General features: G+C 34.9%; 1 protein-coding gene across 1 annotated transcript; it reads right to left on the bottom strand.

The window, feature by feature from the left end:
• Nucleotides 1-6,801: 6,801 nt before the first annotated feature.
• Nucleotides 6,802-21,222, bottom strand: LOC138712526 (zinc finger protein 436-like). The gene is made up of 5 exons (XM_069844423.1): nucleotides 21,083-21,222; nucleotides 18,135-18,274; nucleotides 15,825-15,959; nucleotides 13,589-13,713; nucleotides 6,802-11,709 (listed from the first exon to the last, which is right to left on the bottom strand). Exons 2-5 carry the CDS (start codon nucleotides 18,267-18,269, stop codon nucleotides 10,761-10,763), a joined length of 1,344 nt encoding a protein of 447 aa, XP_069700524.1. The 5' UTR covers nucleotides 18,270-18,274; nucleotides 21,083-21,222; the 3' UTR covers nucleotides 6,802-10,760.
• Between the last annotated feature and the right edge of the window lie 1,734 nt (nucleotides 21,223-22,956).

Here is a 22,956-nt window from a genome sequence, read left to right on the forward strand (position 1 = left end):
GAATTCACATCACTATCCTGGAAACGAAATTAGCTGCACATACAGTATAAGGAAACGATTAGGGAAAACACGGGAATTTTACTGGAAGCAAGTAAAGTGATCGGTTTGGAAGTAAATCCCGAAAAGACAAAGTATATGATTATGTCTCGTGACCAGAATATTGTACGAAATGGAAATTTAAAAATTGGAGATTTACCCTTTGAAGGGGTGGAAAAATTCAAATATCTTGGAGCAACAGTAACAAATATAAATGAAACTCGGGAGGAAATTAAACGCAGAATAAATATGGGAAATGCGTATTATTATTCGGTTGAGAAGCTTTTATCATCTAGTCTGCTGTCAAAAAATCTGAAAGTTAGAATTTATAAAACAGTTATATTACCGGTTGTTCTGTATGGTTGTGAAACTTGGCCCCTCACTCTGAAAGAGGAACATAGCTTAAGGGTGTTTGAGAATAAGGTGCTTAGGAAAATATTTGGGGCTAAGCGGGATGAAGTTACACAAATTCTTCACCTGACATAATTAGGAACATTAAATCCAGACGTTTGAGATGGGCAGGGCATGTAGCACGTATGGGCGAATCCAGAAATGCATATAGAGCGTTAGTTGGGAGACAGGAGGGAAAAAAACCTTTGAGGAGGCCGAGATGTAGATGGGAGGATAATATTAAAATGGATTTGAGGGAGGTGGGATATGATGATAGAGACTGGATTAATCTTGCACAGGATAGGGACCGATGGCGGGCTTATGTGAGGGCAGCAATGAACCTTCGGGTTCCTTAAAAGCCATTTGTAAGTAAGTAAGTAAGTAAGTACGGTATAAGCATAACAGAGGGATGTTTCACGCAATTTCTTACTTGTTAAATAAAGGGTTACCTTCCCTGGATAAGAGCATAAGGGATTGTCAAAATGTACTTCGGTCACTGGAAGTAATAATGCTTTAATTTTACCGGAACAACAGAAGATCAAACGGGGCGCGGGGGGGGGGGGAGTTAAAACTCAGTTTCGGTTTTTATGCTCAGAAGAATGTATGATTTGCCCCAATGTATTGTTTGGGGTGAATTATTAACAAATGAAAGTTTAAAGTCCTGTCTGTAAGCAAGTTGAAAATGAATTTGAAAACCAAACATTCCAATTTAGAGGAAAAATCTTTACTGATGAACGTTATTTTTTATTTTAGTAGGTTATTTTACGACGCTTTATCAACATCTTAGGTTATTTAGCGTCTGAATGAGATGAAGGTGATAATGCCAGTGAAATGAGTCCGGGGTCCAGCACCAATAGTCACCCAGCATTTGCTCATAATGGGTTGAGGGAAAACCCCGGAAAAAACCTCAACCAGATAACTTGCCCCAACCGGGAGTCGAACCCAGGCCACCTGGTTTCGCGGCCAGATGCGCTAACCATTACTCCACAGGTGTGGACATGAACGTTATGAAGAAGCAATAAAAATTTCACTGTGTTAATATTATACATTTTTGGTGGTATGTTACTTGATTGACTGGTTTCGAAGTGGTTTGCGTTATCCTCTGAATCCTAGTCAGTTTCAGAGCTATCTTCCGGTTCCATGTTGTATGTGTTGGTGATTGTGTCGAAAAGGGTGTGTGTTTTTTTAAATTCAGTTGAGTGTTCAGAATATGTTGTATGTTTCTGTGTGTTTGTAAATTTCATATTGTTCTAGAGTGTCAAGTTTATGATTTTTTGGTTGAATGTGTAGTATTTTCATGTCAGTGTCTATGTTGCTGTAGTTATGGTTGGAGTTTGTGATGTGTTCTGTGTAGGTTCAATTATTGTGTCGTTTGGTTATGGCTGTGATATGTTCCTTGTAAAATGTTTGAAATGATCTTCCAGCCTGTCCAATGTAGAAGTCATTGCAAGTATTGCATGATAATTTGTATACACCTGTTAAGCTGTATTCGTGTATTGTCTGTGTGTTAAGATGTTTTTGTAATGTGTTCTGTATACAATGTTATATTTTGGTTTCTTGAAAGATGATGCAATCTTGTACTAGTATGTGTTTATGTTTTCGTATGTTAGTGAGATGTATTTATTTTGTTCTTGTGTTTGTGTTGGGGTTGTATTCTTTTTCTGTGCTATGTATTTACAAACACATAAAACACACTCACAACATATCCCAAACATTAAACTAAATTTCAAAACACACACCCTTTCCGACACAATCATGAATACACCCCACCACAAGAAACAAGAAGATAGTGCTGGAACTCACTAGGATTCAGAGGATGACGGAAACCACGTCGAAACTAGTCAATCAGATATGTAACATACCAACAAAATGTTCATCAGTGTTAAAATCTTTATATTATTTTCGCGTTTGAAAAATGATTTGTGTATGTGTGAATAAAAGTTGTTGTTGTTTTCTAATGCCAGGCGTTTGACAATAAAGTCATTTGACCTCTTGCACTCCAATATTTTTCAAAGATATTATCATGACCAGCCACTGAAGCACAGATTTTGAGGTGTTCCGAATCCATCTCTTGGTCTGAGTCGCACAATGGGCAGATAGGGGACTGATATATTCCAATTCTATGCAGGTGTTTGGCCAAACAATCATGGCCTGTTGCCAATCTAAATGCAGCTACAGACGATTTTCGTGGTAAATCGGGAATTAACTGTGGATTTTGATGCAGAGAGTTCCATTTTTTCCCTTGGGATTGAGTTATCAAATTTTGTTTGTTGAAGTCTAAGTATGTACATTTAATAAATCTTTTCACAGAGTAATACATAGATTTAGTAACATGTCTGTAAGTAGCAGTGCTGCCCTTCTTTGCTAAAGCATCTGCATTCTCGTTTCCCAGGATTCCACAATGGGATGGTATCCATTGGAATACAATTCTTTTATTGAGTGATATTAATTGAGAGAGCATTTTAGTTATTTCTGCTGTTTGAGATGAATGTGTGTGCTTAGAGACTATTGATAGAATAGCTGCTTTGGAGTCTGACAATATAACTGCATTCCTAAATTTATTGATGTGGCATAGAAGATTCCTGAGACATTCACTTATTGCAATGATTTCACCATCAAAACTTGTTGTTCCATATCCAAGAGATCTATAAAGTGAGAAGACACAGCACATAACACCTGCACCGGCACCTTGTTCTCTGGAGATCAAGGATCCGTCGGTGTATAAATGAAACCAGTTTTGTGGAGGGTACCTAATATTAATTGTCTCTAAACACAATTGTTTCAGTATTTCAGTGTTTACTTCTGATTTCAGTATTTCTTCTGTTAAATTTAGATTATATTCTATATTTAATAGAGTTGAAGGGTTTGGTTTAACTTGTAAGTTTTCTTTTAAATTCGGGATATTGATTTTCTGTTTTAATTCTTGAACAATGGATATGAAACTTTTTTGAGTTTTCAATCTACAGAGAGGAATGTATGAATGCCAATTGTTTCCTGGTAATCTGATAAGTTTTTCATATTGAATCAGTGCTTTTTCTTCTGTGTATAAAAGTACAGTATATTATATCATGAAATGTGGAGGAAAATAATGTTCCTTATTATTGCACTTGTTCAAGACAAGGGGCATGAGTTAAGTATTGTTTAATGATGTATAATCAGAGCAAGATGTGTACTATCATAAGATTCTGTGAAACTGTCTGTAAGATTGCTAACTACGAGAAGACTGACCATGATCTGAATCCATACCAGTAATTAAATTGAAAATACACGCACTCAGTAATCAATATAAACCAAATTCTATTATATTCAATTGTTACAATCAACTTCGAGTAATCGGCGAGTAAATTATCTGCTTTGACAGAAGTTCGAGCTAAATTCGTACTTTGCATATCTACAGAATATTCCCGAATACACTTTTGCACATATATAATTTTTTTTAACTCAATATTTAATGATGCACGATCATCAGTGTCACTGAAATTGGTGATGGGTTTCGACAAACTTCTCCATGAGAATACCTGACATTTGCTCTACAGTTGGAGAAAACATGGGGGGAGGGAACACAATCTGATAACTAGCATAAGCAGGATTCGAACCCTCACTCAAGCACAATCTTGGAGTACAGTCCTGCATACTATTTCCTAGACCACACCAGTTGCCTACTAATATCTGAATTGAATTGTAATGACAGGATAGAAAGAAGTAAACTCATGTACTTGGAATGTAGTTTCTCTTTAGTGTCCCTTTGTTTACATATTTATTATCACGGGTTTTCTAACTACAAATGTACGAATTAAAGCTTAAAATACTGGCAGCTTTTAATGAGTAGTGGTAGGATAAGTACTAACTCTTAACCCACCAAAGTACAACTTAACAAATTCAATAAGCCCTTTAGTCTCATGACTGAAGTTTTTAGTTACATTGTATATAATGGTGTGCTGGTTATTTAGATGGTCTCACTTCCCTGTATTGAAACTGGTTATTATCAACAGTGAAATATCCATGATTAAATACTTAAAAGGTCAAAATACAACAGTGTTCATAAGTGAAGATTAAAAATAATGGAGATAATTATTACAGTTGTCTGAACACTATTTATTGATAAAATAAATAAAATAAATAAAATTGGTTAGAAACCATACATGTTTCGGGGGCTATGCTCCCCCATCTTCAGTGGTTGTACCACGACTACGGTGTAGATGTTCTACCGCGTGTCGTATCTTAAAGAGGACACGCGGTAGAACACAACCACTGAAGAAGGGGGAGCATAGCCCCCGAAACATGTATGGTTTTTTTTATTTATTTTATCAATAAATGGTGTTCAGACAACTGTAATAATTATCTCCATTATTTTTAATGAAATATCCATATTAAATGGTAGTCTGTAATGAAGACATGAGATCTTTTAATTGAAATTGTTTCCTCAAATTGAATAATACTACCAGTCTTTCCAAATTGATATAAATTTCCAGCCATCATCATTCATCACTATAACTTCTTACTATGACTATAAAGTTAGGCATCTCAATAAAACTGGCAATAATTTACATAGGAAGCTCTTAGAACTTACTCTTAATTAATTCAGCAATAACAAAATTATTTGAGAGCTATGCAGTTTCAATAGAAAATACATGAAGAGTTCGTGGGAAAAACGATGAATGTCACATTTCTGTTAAGGATTAGATAATGATCTAATTGAGTCTATAACTGCAAGATGTAGTGCTGTTTCTATAGAAAATAAAGGAAAGGATTACTGTATTCGTGGTAATAATTCTCCTTTTTACCATTTTTCATAAGAACAACATTAAATTTCGCAGTGATCCATTGAATTAGATAATGACATCAACCTTAAGAAAACTGTGACATTCATCGTTATTCCCGCGAACTCTTCACATTTAAAATTAATTTGTATTATTGCTTAAACAACATGAGCTAAGACAAATATACAAATAGAGGTCCATTCATAATTTGAAAGAAATTACAGCAACCATCATTACAATACAGCTATTTGCACTTACATAGCATCAGGAGTACTAGAACTATAGAGTATTATAGATATAAATTTACAGAAAGAGGCAATAAAAGGAGAAATTTAGGAGTGAAACAAAGAGAAAGAGATAAGTACGTAAGTAAGTAGAGGGTAGAGTAACAAGAAAATGTCCACACCTGTGGAGTAACGGCTAGGGCGTCTGGCCGTGAAACCAGGTGGCCCGGGTTCGATTCCCGGTCGGGGCAAGTTACCTTGTTGAGGTTTTTTTCCGGGGTTTTCCCTCAACCCAATATGAGCAAATGCTGGGTAACTTTCGGTGTTGGACCCCGGACTCATTTCACCGGCATTGTCACCTTCAACTCATTCAGACGCTAAATAACCTAAGCTGTTGATAAAGTGTCGTAAAATAACCTACTAAAATAATAAAAAAAAAAAAAAACAAGAAAATAATAAGACATGTAGGCCTATTATAAAATAGAGAAAATGGAAATGTAGACAAATAATTTAGAAGAAAATCGATACAAACATATAAGAAATAAAGCCTATGAAACATTGGCGAGACCTGTTCTCATGTGTGGAAGTGAAGCTTGGACCATACGTAAATGTGATGAACATCGAATCACTGCCAATGAAAAGAAGTTTTTAAGAAGAACTGCTGGCTATACTAGATTAGACAAGAAGAAATATTTGGATATTTTGAAAGAATTAAATATTGACCTAATTTTAGAGAAAATTCAAAATTATAGACAGAAATGTAAATCTCATATACTCAGGATGCCTAGAACAAGGATACCACGCTAAACACTAAATTACCCCTTTAGGCACACAATTTTTGGGCTGTCTGCTGAAACGATGGAGTGAAACCGTAACAGGCCACCAGGCAGTAGTAGTATTAGTACTAGCATTTATTTATTTAACCTGGTAGAGATAAGGCCATCAGGCCTTCTCTGCCTCTCTACCAGGATATTCCAACTATAATACGTGATAGGAATAAGAAAATAAATAGATGAAAAAGAATGATTAAGGGGACTTGGATGTTATCGCATGTAAAGTAATGGTAAAAATAGCCTATCTTCAAGCAGTCATAAATGTAATACTATTTATCACAGCTATTTCATTTTTTTAGTGATATATGTATACACATTAAACTTTAAAATGAAAAAAAGAATGGTTAATCTAGTGTAAATCTTACCCTTAAATTAATTTTTGAATTTAAACATATGTTTTATATAAATTCACTACATACCTGTGATTAGGTATACTCTATTCACTTATCATAGCACACATTGAATTAAAATTTTGGCCACTTACTGCTAACAGATACTAAAACATACCCTACTAAAATGATTAAAATATCTGTAATATTATGGGCATAGGGCTTATACTAATCTTCAATTTTTTTTTAATTTATTGACGGTGATGATTACTATAAGCCCTATGCCCATAATATTACAGATATATGAATAATTTTAGTAGGGTATGTTTTAGTATCTATTAGCAGTAAGTGGTGAAATTTTCAATTTAATATGTGTTATAATAAGTGAATAGAGTGTACCTAATCACAGACATGTAGTGAATTTATAAAAAAAAACTGTGCTTAATTAAAAAAATTAATTTAAGGATATAGATTTACTCTAGAGTCACCATTCTTTTTCATTTTAAAGCTTAATATGTATACACACATAGCTAACAAAAATGAAAGACCACTGATAAATAGTAGACTATTATATTTATGACTGCTAGAAGATGGGCTATTTTTACCATTATTTTGCATGCGATAATAACCAACTCCCCTTAAGAGTAGGTACATTTAAGAATAGAGAATGGGGAAAAAATAATAGATAATGCAAATTATTAAGGAAAGGAATGTGCAATATTAAATAGAAAAGCGAAAAATGGAAGGGGAGATAGTCTAGGCACAATCTAGTATATACAGTCACGAAGCTCAATATGTAGTAAATATGCATCTGTAGATAGTTGCTAACCATTAGGATTGCTAATATCGCCTCATTACAGACAATGCTAAATAGTGCTGGCACAGTCAATTGCTATAGCACCCTCACAAGTCAAGCTTTGTGACTATATATACTAGACTGTGGTCTAGGTATGAGAGAGAATAGAAGAGGATAGATATCAATTCAGTTAAAACAGAAGAATATGAAGTGATCAGGAAATACTTGGCAAATGAATAAAGCGTGCGTCAGAAAGAACGGATGGATTTCAAACTATCGATACGCAACGAGGAGAGAGATATAGTGAGGGGGACCACGACTGTTGGGTCAGCCAGAGAATGCAGTTTCAGTTGAGAACATGGTGTTGGTCTGGTGTACAACGTGCTTTCATCGTAGAGACATTTTTGAAAAATGAAGAGTCTGTGATCGCCACTCAGGACTCATTTCGACATCGGATGTCACGCTAGGATTCCAACTCGGAATACAATTTTGCGGTGGGAGGCTTCATTTCGTACCACAGGTTCAACATTAAAGAAGAAATCACCTGGACGAAATTCTATTGCACTGAGATTGTCCGAGGCTACGGTAAGATCTCGCGCCCTGCGACTTCTTTCTTTGGGACCATTTGAAGGCGTAAGTTTGTAAACATCGATCACATACACTGGACGAACTGAAGACAGCGATTCGTGAAGAAATCGTGGCAATTGCACCAGCTATGACTGTGAAAGTGATGGCGAACATCAGAAAACGCCTCGATGCCTGTACTGAAAGCCAAGGACATCATATGGATAATGTTGTTTTACATAAATAAACTGCATGTATTGGTGAATATGTTGATAACAATAAATTTTTGATTTGATGAATCTTTACAATTTTCTTGCCATGTGAAATCCATCCGTTCTTTCTGACACATCCTGTATATTAACATAGAGATGGTGGATTGAAAAACAGAAATGTAAAGGTCCACCATAACTATGAAGTGTAAAGTTGGCTGAAAAATAAATATCAATATCAATTTGCACTTATATCGCTTGCTACCTTATCAGCTGAATCAAACTTTTGGAAGAACAGCAGCTTGTGACTATCCAGTCACTCTAAGCCAATGGTTCGATTATTGGACAAAGAATTTAGTAAAAACGTAATCATAGAATAAAAACTATGTAAAACGTGTTAAAAAAAGCGCATTCGTAAGTTTCGTCACTGATATTCAAAATCTCCCATACCAATCAAGTTCATTGGAAAGTGGAGTAATACGGGTTTTGTATTAGACGAAAAGACGTAAAAAAAAAAGGTGTAATGATAAGAAAAATAGGCAAGTTTGCAGTTAGGCCTTCGAAAATCATTTTGGAGATTATCTCAGAAAGTTGTTGTTGTTTAATGCTTAGGCTCTTGGCAGTAAAGCCATTAACAATCTCACTCTCAATAATAGAAAAGTTGTGATCGTGTATATAAAATGTGCAGTCCATAAATTATACACAGAAACTTCAGTGTGTTTTGGAACTTATTGACTACATAATATGGAGCTTGTCTTCAACCAAATGGTGGACATTTTCAATATTTTGTGTGAAAATTCTGTTCCTCCTGCTTCATTATCATTAAAATAATGAAAGGCTGAAATTTCGATTACGCAAAGCTCATGCGCAGAGACAGCCTATACAGTGCATTATTCTGAACGCCTATGATGAAATTTACAAAATGCATTGTTAACACCTTTTGCAGAGTTTTTTCTGTGGTACATAATTTTCCACTAGGAAAATTCCCTGCATAATACCGTACCAGATAATTTACTGCATTTGAATGACATACTATGCAATCATGAGCTGTTTTGCATAAAGGTCAATCAACAAATGTGGAAGCGTTGCTAATGAGAAAGACAGGCTATGTCGCGACATTACATTCTTAGTCTTGACTTGGCCAACATTGAACAAGATTATAAATAAATGCACGTTTAACATGAGTTTAATATAGCAATACCTTTGTTTCTAGAACTTTGGACATGTATTTATATTAGGTTATTATCAGGATTCCTATGACTGGACAGAGATAACCATGAGACTCCATTTCGCGCCATAACCTTTCTTGTTAGCCACGTGTGGAAGGAAGTGACGTGTAAGTGCCAATTAACTGCAACAATGAGCATTGTAATCACTCTCAAATTATAAATGAATCTCTCAATTTCTGTAGTTGTTTTTGTCTTGTGTAAATGGATCAATATTCCTTCTTTTAGCCTGCATCTACTGTATTTATTACAGAAGTTTTCATAAAAAATTCTATCAATAAATACAATCCTTCAAAAAGAACGAAAAATATGTTATTGCGATCTAATCTGACGTGTCCTTTCAATAATTTCTTGTGAATATTTAACAATAACCAAAAAGTAATTCTTGAATATATAAGTTGAGCACATTATATACATTATGTCCAAGTGGTGGATTAAAACTAATGTAATAAAAAAATTAAGTTAAAAGGTATGATACAGCTTGATTACACTGATGAGAAAAGTACAATATTAACGCTTCAGGAACATTTTTAGAACATAATTATAACCTTAAGAGGTAATAATTGTTCAACTTTCCGAATAATTCAAAATATAACTCCAGACAACTATATGACAAATAAAGTGTGGTGCATTATTTGCTACTTCACAATAGCTCAAACATTTCACCCAAAATTATTTTCTGTCAATAAGTTATAAAGTAACTTCCATTTATATAATATCAAACCATAGGCGTAAAATAGATATACACTATGTAAAAGAATTTTTCTTTTAGAGAATATTACAACTTTTTCGTTACTGTCCCGCCTAAAATTGAACCCTGCAAGCTGAATTTATAAGTATGTATTTACTGCTCAACCAGATTGATTCAACATCATTTGGTTTCGGACAGACCAGAAGCTGAATTTGTTGATGTCACAATACATCAATAGAAATATATTTCCATTTTTCACACTGTAATCTCTACTATACATTCCTTCACATAAAAGTGAATGTATCTAAGCGTTAGGATTAAATTAAGACAAATTATGCTATAAAATAAAATACATTGAGTTGTTTAGACGTGTACACATAGACACGTATCAATACATTTTCGACTAAAAGCATGAATAAAAATATTTACGAAATATGCACAATGTGACATCTAATTCGTATTCTACTATGATAAACAATTTCTCAGCACACTCAATACAATGTTGTTGGCAATTTAAAATTTCATAACAAAGTTGTAACAGCTTAATAATCAACAATGTAAACCATAGGTTTCTTTTAATTACAAGGAACATCGAAGGAATGTACTATAAAATCGTAACTTCGCTTTGTTGCTAAATAATCTCTATAAATAAAATATCAAGTTTACGTCTTTGTATAATGTAAAATGAGTATTCTTATATTTCTACGTTTTTTCTTCTACATGACTGTTTTCATGTTTTACCATTTTCCATCTATTAGCAAATCCTTTATCGCATATGCTGCATTTATAAGGTAATGTTCCAGTATGACAATGGCCATGAGTAACAAGAGATCCGTGTTGTGTAAATCGTTTGCCACATATATCACATTTGTAAGGCTTTTCACCTGTGTGAATTCGCTTATGTATTACCAGAGTTCCAGGTCTCTTAAAACCCTTACCACACGTATCACAATTGTACGGCTTTTCCCCGGTATGAATTCGTTGATGAGTAACAAGGTCCCACCTCTTTGCAAAGCCCTTACCACAGGTATTACAAGTGTACGGCTTTTCACCTGTATGAATACGTTCATGTGTAACGAGATGAGAGCTAATGGTAAAACCTTTACCACAAACATTACACTTAAACGGTTTTACTCCTTTATGGCGATGCACGTGTGCAATCAGTGGCCCTTGCTGAGTGAAACACTTCCCACATACATCACATTTGTAAGGTTTTTCACCGGTATGAATACGCCTATGTGCCACGAGGCCACCCAATCTTGTAAATGCTTTACTACAAATATCGCAATTATATGGCTTTTCCCCCGTGTGAATACGTTTATGTTCCGCAAGCGTTCCCGGTCTCGTAAATCCTTTTCCACACACATTGCAGCCGTAAGGTTTCTCACCAGTATGAATTCTTTCATGAGTGACGAGATGCCAACTTTCCTGAAAACCTTTCCCGCAAGTGTTGCACTTATAAGGTTTTTCTCCAGTGTGAAGTGACGAATGATTTACTAGCGATCCACGATGTGCAAATTGTTTGCCACATACTTCACATTTAAACGTCTCCTTTTTCGGTACGAGCCGGTAACCAATAGGACCCCATTCTGTAATGACCCATTCTTGTCTAGTGTTAGAGTCCTCTTCTCCATGTGTTTGTGTGCTGGATCTGTAACGTAGGGGGGAAAAATTATCATCCACAGGGATTAAATTTGTTTCAATTTCATTAAATTTTAGCAACTAAATTTTATTTTTCATGTCATTCTTTTCTTGGTGCTCCAGGAATTCTCCTTGAACGCTGTTGTTTTTTAATATGATCGTCAGTTGTTTCAATTTTTTTCAACATTAGTTTCTGGGTTCGGCCATTATTTTCGCTGTTTCTTAAGGGCCCATACACATTAAGACTTACCTGCATGTAAGTCTGTGCAAATCTAAATTCACAGGCAGTCTTCTCGTGTATGGGCTTAAAAGTAACAAGGCTTTTGGCCTTGAGACAAGCCTTCAGACTTCTAGGACAGCTTGAAATTTTCTGACTGGAGTGCTCTCCAAATTAAACAGGAGAAAGAATAAACATAGAAACAAACGATTCTAAGAGCATCTGATCGAGATTTCATTGTTATGTTTTGCAGTTCTCTGTAGGGAAATAGCGGCAAGCTATGAAAGTTCAGATTTAAGGAACTATTGTCATTTTTTTTAGACATGTATACATCTTTTCCATGCTTATGGAAAATAAAATAAGTTATAAAAACACTTATAGATTGAACCTATAGACATACTATTTAAAAATAGCACTAAGGAATAGAGAACAAATGAATGTAGAAATATGGAGGAATTTTATTTCTCGAATGATCCCGTATCTTCACAGGAAATCATTGACTTCAACGACTTCTTACATTTTCTTGGTGAACTATGTCTAGGAGATAAGTCAGAGCATGTACGGGCAATAATCAAATTCAGACATAGCCCTCCCGAAGGTAAGTATTTTTTTTTTATTTTATTGGGTTATTTTACGACGCTGTATCAACGTCTAGGTTATTTAGCGTCTGAATGAAATGAAGGTGATAATGCCAGTGAAATTAGTCCGGGGTCCAGCACCGAAAGTTACCCAGCATTTGCTCGTATTGGGTTGAGGGAAAACCGCAACCAAGTAACTTTCCCCGAACGGGATTCGAACCCGGGCCACCTGGTTTCGCGGCCAGACGTGCTGACTGTTACTCCACAGGTGTGGACAGGTAAGTCTTTGCATGTATAGGGTCCTTTACATATATCTTCATTTCTTTTCCTACTTAGAAGCTTAGAAATGTATCTCCTGTTGTTTCTCAAAAACTTTCTTTCTTCTTGATCCAGAATTTGAAGTATACAACATTACTGTCGAACAATGGTAAAAATTTTAGATTTTTTTTGTTTTATTCTATTTTTTTCAACAGAAGTTTTGTTGCTTTGATGTTTAAACAATTTATACTGGCATATTCAAAGTCCTATCATTATACTGAAATCGCCTCAGTACAACACAAAAACTGTACTATAAATTTTCGCATATTGCTCCATTAGTTCTGAAATTTTTCACTTCAGGGTCTTGCAGGAATTTTGTATCCTCACGAAATAAGCGACTTCTGCAATCTGCAGGAAGAAGTAATCAAGACTATTAATCATTTGTGACTGCTGAGAAGAAAATCTGAATGGAGGGAGGTGGAGACTATAACTTCTGTCTCAGACTTACTATTATTTCCGGTATATGATTGGATTACATTCATGCATTATTAATTTACTTGTAAGAATAAATTAATATAATTTTTTTGAACCAATTGAAATTTTCAACGTAATTTGTTAGAACTATTACTCTATGTGGAACAATACTATATTAAATCCTCTTGTAAACCAGGTACTTTAACTGTTACTTATAAAACCACAGACAGTTGATGTGAACTCGTACAAACAATTCGCTCTAACATGAATTTTGTAAACAGAAACAATATTTAATGCTTTTAATGCATGAACTGTAACATGATTACCATCATGGCAGGGAATTCACTTGAAAGTATACAAACCCCTTTGGTGACTCTTCACTTTCTTCTGTCATCACTTCTTCATCTTCCTCCTCTTCCTCTTCTTCTTCTTCGTCTTCCTCCTCCTCCTCTTCCTCCTGAACAGTATTATCCAGAAGCTTTCCTCTCTGAATGGAAAATATTAAAAAGAGTAATAGATTTTTATTTTATTGGGTTATTTTACGACGCTGTATCAACATCTAGGTTATTTAGCGTCTGAATGATATGAAGGTGATAATGCCGGTGAAATGAGTCCGGAGTCCAGCACCGAAAGTTACCCAGCATTTGCTCGTATTGGGTTGAGGGAAAACCCCGGAAAAAACCTCAACCAGGTAACTTGCCCCGACCAGGATTCGAACCCGGGAAACCTGGTTTCGCGGCCAGACGTGCTGACCGTTACTCCACAGGTGTGGACTAAAAGAGTAATAGATCTGTCATTGATATTTACTATTTCATTAATGAAAAAGAGACAGAATATATAAAACTTAAATTTCTATAAATATATATTACAATTTAACAAACCAAGGCACTTTTTTTTAGCACCATAGACTGTAACTACTATCAGACAGGTATTATGATTAACTTTCATCTTCTTGTCTAAAATACGTTCATAATCAAATATAAGAAACAAACTCGCAACTCAATTTGAGCTCTATTTTCATTAGAAAGAATAGTGATGATGATAATATATTTCTAAAATATCTTAAATAACAATATAATTTTATATTGTTTAGGTATAAACTATATGACATCAAAAATCTTTAAATAGTATCACTGTAGTTTTTCTCCTAAAAACAAGAATATTTGTAGATGAATAAGGTAAATACAGTGAAATAACAAAAAAAAAACATGATTCAATTTCTCCTGTAAGGCACCACCCGCAAAAAATATATATATATAAACCTAGCACAAAATTTATCTATGAAAATATTAAAATGATGTTGCTCAACTAAGTGTACAATTTGCATTAGTTCAATGCTTTTCAAACTTTCTACACAAGCAATACCAAAAACGTAAAAAAATTTAATTCATACTTTGCGACACCTCTGCAAAAACTTAACAAAAAAAATTAAATTTACATAAGAGACTAGTTCAAACTGTTCAGCTGCCTTAATAGAGACGTGATTGAGTTGATATGTTTGTACACATTAATATGTGCGACTTTGGACCTGTCATACACACCATGTCCACACAAGTCTTGACATGTTCAAATGTGAAGACTCCATGTTTATCGTTTATCAGTGTCTATTATAAAAGAAGAGGAACAGGAGACACAGAATCATTTACGATGCTGCAGCTAGTGCTTTCACTCAATTTTTCAAAAGTATAATTTTCATACTAATCGAGGCTATAGTTTTCATTGTGTTCTCAGTAAAAATAAATCTTAAACTATTTTTCTTCAATTTGCAATGTAAAATGAAATAATTTGTGGCAAAACGAAGTGATACATCTACATTTGGTAAATTAGTACCTATGTAAAAGATTGTACAGACAATTATTTAAAATATGGATTTATTTCACTGGACGATTATCACAGATGAAAGTATGAAACCATTAAAGATAGTTTGGCACTTATAAAGCAAACATTTCTCTCTTAAAAACAAACTTTTTGAAATAAAAAACAGAGAAAGAGAGATACATACCATATTCAACTAGCTTTCATCTGTAAAGCAATAATGCAACACCTGAAGCAATCAATTGCATAGCATTTAAAATAACTAAGATGTGTAAGCCTAATTCCCATATGATTGTGAGAAACCTCATACTGCCTGCTGCTATTGAGAGGGTCAATATATTAACAGGCCCGGCAAAAACAAGCAATTGAAAACTAGTCTACTTTCCAATAACAGTGTGTCAAGGTAAATCAATAAGATTTCTGTAAATGCTCACGATTTGCTAATTTACGAGGTGAAATCAAGTGAATTTTTCGTTATGCAGTTTGATGAATCAACAGATGTGTGGAACTTTTTTTTTTTGTGTGTGTTTCGTCAGGTATGTGTGTGATGATCAATTGAAGAAAATACTTCTTTTAACATTTTTATGAGGCTATAGAAAAGAATATGGGGACTAGACAAAATGGATTGTGATGTGTAGTGATAACACAAAGGCGATAATAGGAAACAACATTTATTTTTCTGAAATGAAGAAATGATACACTCTTCTCATGTTACACCTTAAGTTACATAACAAAACTAGTGTTTTCACTTCGGAAATTATACTTAACAAGGAGGTGACTTACCGGTACCACAGATTTTTGTTTTGTGATAATGGATGAATTCTGTGCCCCATTATCTTCAGAGTTCAAGCCAACTAATGGATCTTCACCCCGTGAGGATTCACTTTCAGCCTTGACTGATTCAACGTCAATCTCATCCTGTAAAAATGTTTCATTTTATGTTGTATGTTAGATGTATATCCTCAAATTCTTAGCATTTTTCCTGCTGTAGTCACCATAGGTTTATCTGTCTGTAATTTAATTCGGTGGGTTTTATAAGTATTTTTTTATTATTATCCACGCAACTCAAGAGTCTTTTTGCGACATTTCACAGCCTTGCTAAAAATAATTTAGAACACTAACACACAAATTGCGCACGTCGTAGCACTCTTCATGCAGCAAACCGACAGTGCGCAGAGTAGTAGCAGCAGCAGCTGATGGAAAATGCTTCCTTCTGTTTAGTTTAGACGATTATCATGAATAGTTTTTCAAATTTTTTCATTGGTAACTTATATGTAGCTATTAACAATAATAGAAGCATTATCTGACTGTCAATAACAACTACAGTAGCATGCAAATTAATCCGAACAACGTAATTACTTACGCAAAAACACTCAAACGGGATAAAAAAAAGGATCTAAGACATACCTCAGTAATCTATGTGGCCTCCCTTGTTCTTAATAACAGCTCTGAGACGATTTGGCATGGATTCCACTAATTTCCCACAAATATTCTTCATTTCTCCATCGCAAAACCATACACCAATGAGGGCTGAAATCATCTTCTCCTTTGTAGAACAATCCATTTTTTGCATTCTTCTTTTGCAAATTGACCACAAGTTGATGTCGGGTGAGTTGCCTGGCCAGGGGAGTACCTGAATATTCTTCTTGTTGAAGAATTCTGTAGTTTTTCGAGACGTATGGCATGGTGCCACGTCTTGTTGGAACACACCTCTGCCATCCAGAAATGATTTTTGCAGCTGGGGTACGATTCTGGTTTCCAATAAGTGAATATATTTGTCAGAATTCATCATTCCCTTGATAGGTATTAATGCTCCAGGCCCTTCATGTGTAAAACAACCCCAAAACATTACTTTAGGGGGGTATTTGGGTGCTTGTTGGAGATGAGCTCCTGTTACTTTTTCGGATCCTTTCCGTACATAAGAAACACGGTGGCCGTGGACCTCGAAATAAGACTCATCAGAAAAAAGTACATTCTTCCAGTCATTCACTGTCCAGTGTTGATGTAATTTTGCCCACATTAAGCATTTTTTGCACATAACAGGGGTTAGCAGTTGCCTCTTAATAGGCTTACAAGCCCTTCGTCCAGCTTCCAAAATCCTATGCCGCGCTGTTGTGACGTGAATATTCGCCCCAGTGGTAGCCATTAACTCGCGGGTTAAGTTGACAGCAGTTAGTCTAGGATTTAATTTACTTTTCCTGACAATTAAACGATCATCTGCAGGTGAAGTCTTCCTTTTCTGGCCACAGTTTCCTTTTTTCTGGGGTGTGATGGATCCAGTCTCCCTATATCGTTTTATGATCGAATTAACAGTAGCCAAACCGATGTGACATTCTGCAGAAATTTGCCTATGTGTCATAGAAGAATGCTCTGCTAATGTTATAATTTTAGACCGTTTTCGTGGAGTTCTATCCATTTGTGAAGACGACAGAATGTACACAGGATTGCAATATTAAGTCTTCAACACAATTGAAATGCTTTTAAGTACAAAACGACAGGCAAAATGTCACATATTATAAAAAAAATAATGACAGACCTTCAACAATGGAATTACACGTACTACAGATGTCAATTAAAGTGGTATGAGCAGCTGTGAGGCCAACAATGACAGAAAATGTAAAAATATGTCGTGTTCGGATTAATTTGCACGCTACTGTATGGTACGCCCTATCATAAAATAACATACTCAACCTTTCAATCCTACAAATAAAGTATCAAATTTTAATAAAACCGTATAATAAAACAAAATATTAGCAAATTACCAATAAAATTGCAATTTGATAATGCTACAATATCTCAACAAAACAAGATCACTTTGCCATATTACAGCATTAAATAAAGCAACAAAACAATCCAACGAAAAAAATACTTCCCGCATGATATAATACAATTGAAGAAAAATTTTCATTGCCTTTTAGGCGACGAACACAAATAATGAATCACTGCAACAACATTGGTACATCATCATGTGTCCAGAAATCTTAAAAAAAAAGTTTCAAAATTAATGTACCATAATCAAATCAAACTTAAAATCGTCACCACGATCGTGAAAAAAAAGTATTATAGTTATAGTATATCAAATATGAAACTTACCTCAATCTCACACTTCACCTCAAGAAATGACAAAGGTATTGGATTCTCATCATGCTGCATATCTATGTCATTATCATCAGTTATATCTGATGTTCCGAGAGCATTATGTTCAGGTTCTACTTTTATGCCATCCATATTAACTGCAACATTGTAAAAATACACAACTACTGCAAATATTCATAAACAGGCTTCCTCAATAAAAATTATAAACAGGTAGCTATGTACGTATTGACACCACGCTGTGAAAATGTTAGCTAGCAAAGACAAAGTATATGATTATGTCTCGTGACCAGAATATTGTACGAAATGGAACTATAAAAATTGGAGATTTATCCTTCGAAGAGGTGGAAAAATTCAAATATCTTGGAGCAACAGTAACAAATATAAAGGACACTCAGGAGAAAATTAAACGCAGAATAAATATGGAAAATGCCTGTTACTATTCAGTTGAGAAGCTTTTGTCATCTAGTCTGCTGTCAAAAAATCTGAAAGTTAGAATTTATAAAACAGTTATATTACCGGTTGTTCTGAATGGTTGTGAAACTTGGGCTCTCACTTTGAGAGAGGAACAGAGATTAAGGGTATTTGAGAATAAGGTTCTTAGGAAAATATTTGGGGCTAAGAGGGATGAAGTTACAGGAGAATGAAGAAAGTTACACAACGCAGAGCTGCACGCTTTGTATTCTTCACCTGACATAATTAGGAACATTAAATCCAGACGTTTGAGATGGGCAGGGCATGTAGCACGTATGGGCGAATCCAGAAGTGCATATAGAGTGTTAGTTGGGAGGCCGGCGGGAAAAAGACCTTTGGGGAGGCCGAGACGTAGATGGGAAGATAATATTAAAATGGATTTGAGGGAGGTGGGATGTGATGGTAGAGACTGGATTAATCTTGCTCAGGATAGGGACCAATGGCGGGCTTATGTGAGGGCAGTAATGAACCTCTGGGTTCCTTAAAAGCCTGTAAGTAGTAGTAGCATAAGAACAATAGACATACTTTTCTTTCTCATGCCGGACAGAGAGCTGTGCAAAGTGCATTGTAATCATAGATGCGCCCCAAGGGGTGCCAACAATATTTGGGCAACTCCTATAATGAGTTTTGATCCATTAAAGAACAGTAACAAATAATGAAAAATATTAACCCAGGTTAAAAAAAGAATTGGGGATATTACCACACACATGCACGTGCTTATACATAATGATTTTGCATTGTTTACAGCAATCAGGAACACTAAACAAATGATTCTTGCTTTATAGGAGACAGAAAATTATTTTTGGTGCAGTCATCACTTGTGCAATATGTATAGTTTTCTTTCCTTCACCGATTGTTGCATTTGTTCGAAGTTAGTTACAGGAAGGTTTACCAGTGTTGATTTTTTAAAATTCTTTTAATGGGCTAATAAACAAGGCTTTATGGATAAGCTTATGATTAGGAAAACTAGTAAACGAAACGAAATAGAATATGAAAATGCAACTACACGTTCAGAAAATATGTTGAAGCAAACGACAAAGATTGCGAAAGCGTAAAATGCGCATCATCTAACAATGTAAGTCAGACCTGCAGAACTGTAGTTCCTCGGAACGACTATCTCAGTACCAATTCTACCAGTGTGGTCATAGCGTTCTAGTTGCACTCAGGTATCTCAACATTCATTCTCGCTAAGGCAGATACACAATACACTATCAAGAATTACAAATGAACAGATAATAAAATCCTTAGGAATAGACCTTTGGAAAGTAAGAGAAAAATGAATGTGGGAAGTAACTAAGTTAAAAGACGCGTAAAATAAATTTTAAAATTTATGTGTGCATATAATGTAACAAGGTCTACCTATGTAGGCTATATTGTATATAAACTGTATGTTGGTAAGTGAGTGATAGCTATATATGACCCGAGGTCAATGATGTCATTCAACATTGTAAATAAATAAATAAATAAATAAATAAATAAATAAATAAATAAATAAATGTACTGTACTGTAGTATGAAGACAACTGGAACATAGCAAAATCTAAACCCGTACAAGAAATACTACTTTCAAAGAAAATGAGAATATGGTTATTTTGTTGTTGAAGACGAAAGAATTGCTCATTTACTGTGTTCCATCCAATTTATTTCTATTCGTCATTTCCAAATTAAACGACATTTCAACAAGCCCATATTAAGAATTATGGACCAGACAAACTTTTGGGCGAGTTCATTACTATGAACTGTATATTGAATATTTATTTATATACTGTTAAATTAAGGACATCACTCGTTGTGTTCATTTCGTATTGAAATGAATAGTGACATTTATATAAACTTTAGGGTTAATTACTTAAATGTTACAAATTTATGTTTCCGTAGGTGATGATAGGAGGAAAGTTTTGGAACATCTAAAGCGGGTTAGGAGCAAAGAAACCTCAAAGAAACTACCGACAGATAATCTAACATAATCGTAAACCTTGCAACGATATAACGCTTTATAAATACGACTTTATTACAATCTTTTTTTTTTAAATTACAGTGCCGCCACTGATGGACCTTCCACACGCAAAGAATGTCAGCAAGTCTACGCAGAAATCGATCATCCCCAATAGAAGTGGAGTGCCGCTGACATATTTCCCCTAAGGGCGCGCTTCCGTACAGGGGCAGTGGCATTTCCTCTTAAAGCCCAGTTTAGGTGTGTGTGCATTAATCGAAAAAAAATGTCATAAACATGAGTCCTATTCTCAATATTTTCTAGCCCCTAATTTTCGATTAATACATACTCACCTAAACTCGACTCTATGGTAATCTTAAAGGAAATGCCACTGCCCCTTTACGGAAGCGCGCCCACTGTATCTCTTATGTGCCTTGAAGCATTGCAAAACAGAATGATCCTACATAATTCCACGCCTACTAATCAATTTTAACGCAACAAAGTGATAGCTGCAAACTGTTCCGGAAATATTTTACACATACCGGTAAGCAAAAACTTCGTTTAATTACACACCAAAGTTATTACAGATTCCATTCATAAAAATTCACAAATTTTATGATCTATTGGAGACGGCAGTTTATTTTCAACAATAATGTGTATGAATCTAAGATGCCGTGATTTTCCTCCTCAATCATACAGTCAAGCACAGAGTTCGCTTGAACAAATTTGGGAATTCCGAAATTCTCGATGAATTTTCTATGGCTCATGATTATAACATATGTTTAATATTCCTTTAGTTCACTCCATTCAAAGACAATGAAAAATTTCGAATTGAAACCTAAAATGTTTAAATTAATTTATATATTTATATCTATCTATTCGGTTGAGAAGCTCTCATCATCCAGGCTGCTGTCCAAAAATCTGAAAGTTAGAATTTATAAAACAGTTATATTACCGGTTGTTCTGTATGGTTGTGAAACTTGGACTCTCACTCTGAGAGAGGAACATAGGTTAAGGGTGTTTGAGAATAAGGTGCTTAGGAAAATATTTGGGGCTAAGCGGGATGAAGTTACAGGAGAATGGAGAAAGTTACACAACACAGAACTGCACGCATTGTATTCTTCACCTGACATAATTAGGAACATTAAATCCAGACGTTTGAGATGGGCAGGGCATGTAGCACGTATGGGCGAATCCAGAAATGCATATAGAGTGTTAGTTGGGAGACCGGAGGGGAAAAAGACCTTTAGGGAGGCCGAGACATAGATGGGAGGATAGTATTAAAATGGATTTGAGGGAGGTGGGGTATGATGATAGAGACTGGATTAATCTTGCACAGGATAGGGACCACTGGCGGGCTTATGTGAGGGCGGCAATGAACCTTCGGGTTCCTTAAAAGCCATTTGTAAGTATATCACTTGTTACTGTTAAATAAACATATTTTTTTATTAAATGGAGTAAACAGGCGTCAATTTCATCTTCAAGAGAATACAAACCACGGCTTACTTAATCGTGCATTTTCTCAAAACCAAAGAAAATTAGGGCATTGCAGTTTATATGCAAGATGAATCAAGAATATTATGGGTCCCTTCAGTTAGAAAAAAAATAGCAATAATAATTCAAGAATATTATGGGCCTCTTCAGTTAGAAAAAAATAGCAATAATAACTCACCTTAGATAAACATAGGACTTGCTGGCACACAAACTTATATACTAGTCTCCAGAGTGGAACTTTTCGGCACACTAAGAAGGCAAAATCATAGTGTCTTCAAAATCAATATGCGCCACAATATCGTGTTCGGTTCAATACTCCTCAAGCTTTTAATTATTTAAGCGTGGTTGTACCATGTGATTTCTTAATAAAATTAATATTTTATCAACTGTACCTTGGAAAGTCAATGTTCACCAGATGCACTGGTCACATACAATGTCAGAAAAATTCTCATTGCAATTTCCTACTCAAAGATGAGGGGCCAAGAATGTAATTTATGTTGTATTATAATTTCCAATCTTATTACCTTCTTTGTTGTCAGTGGAACTAAAATTGTTAATTAGTTTCGGAATTTTCTTAATGTTTTCTTTCATTCAACATGCTTCATTAAGTCTTAATGATATGAAGGGGATCAGAATGACATAGTCCAAGGCCAACAATTTTTTTTTTTTCCAGCATGTAAGTTAGCAATAAGAAAAATATATTAAGTGCCAAAATAATAAAAATTGCAGAAAACCGAGGAAGATTTTTGCTGATACTCTTGTGTAACAAAAAAATGCAACACAAATACATAATGGTACAGTGGTTTAACAGTGCTCGCCTGTCAAATTTGTTACATGATGCTAGGTCTCTTATTTAGGGTTCCCAGACATATTGGGAAAAAAAATATGGGACACTTATTAGTTTTCACTGAGTAAGTTTAGT

This window comes from Periplaneta americana, chromosome 13, assembly GCF_040183065.1.
Source record: "Periplaneta americana isolate PAMFEO1 chromosome 13, P.americana_PAMFEO1_priV1, whole genome shotgun sequence".
Lineage (NCBI taxonomy): Eukaryota > Metazoa > Arthropoda > Insecta > Blattodea > Blattidae > Periplaneta > Periplaneta americana.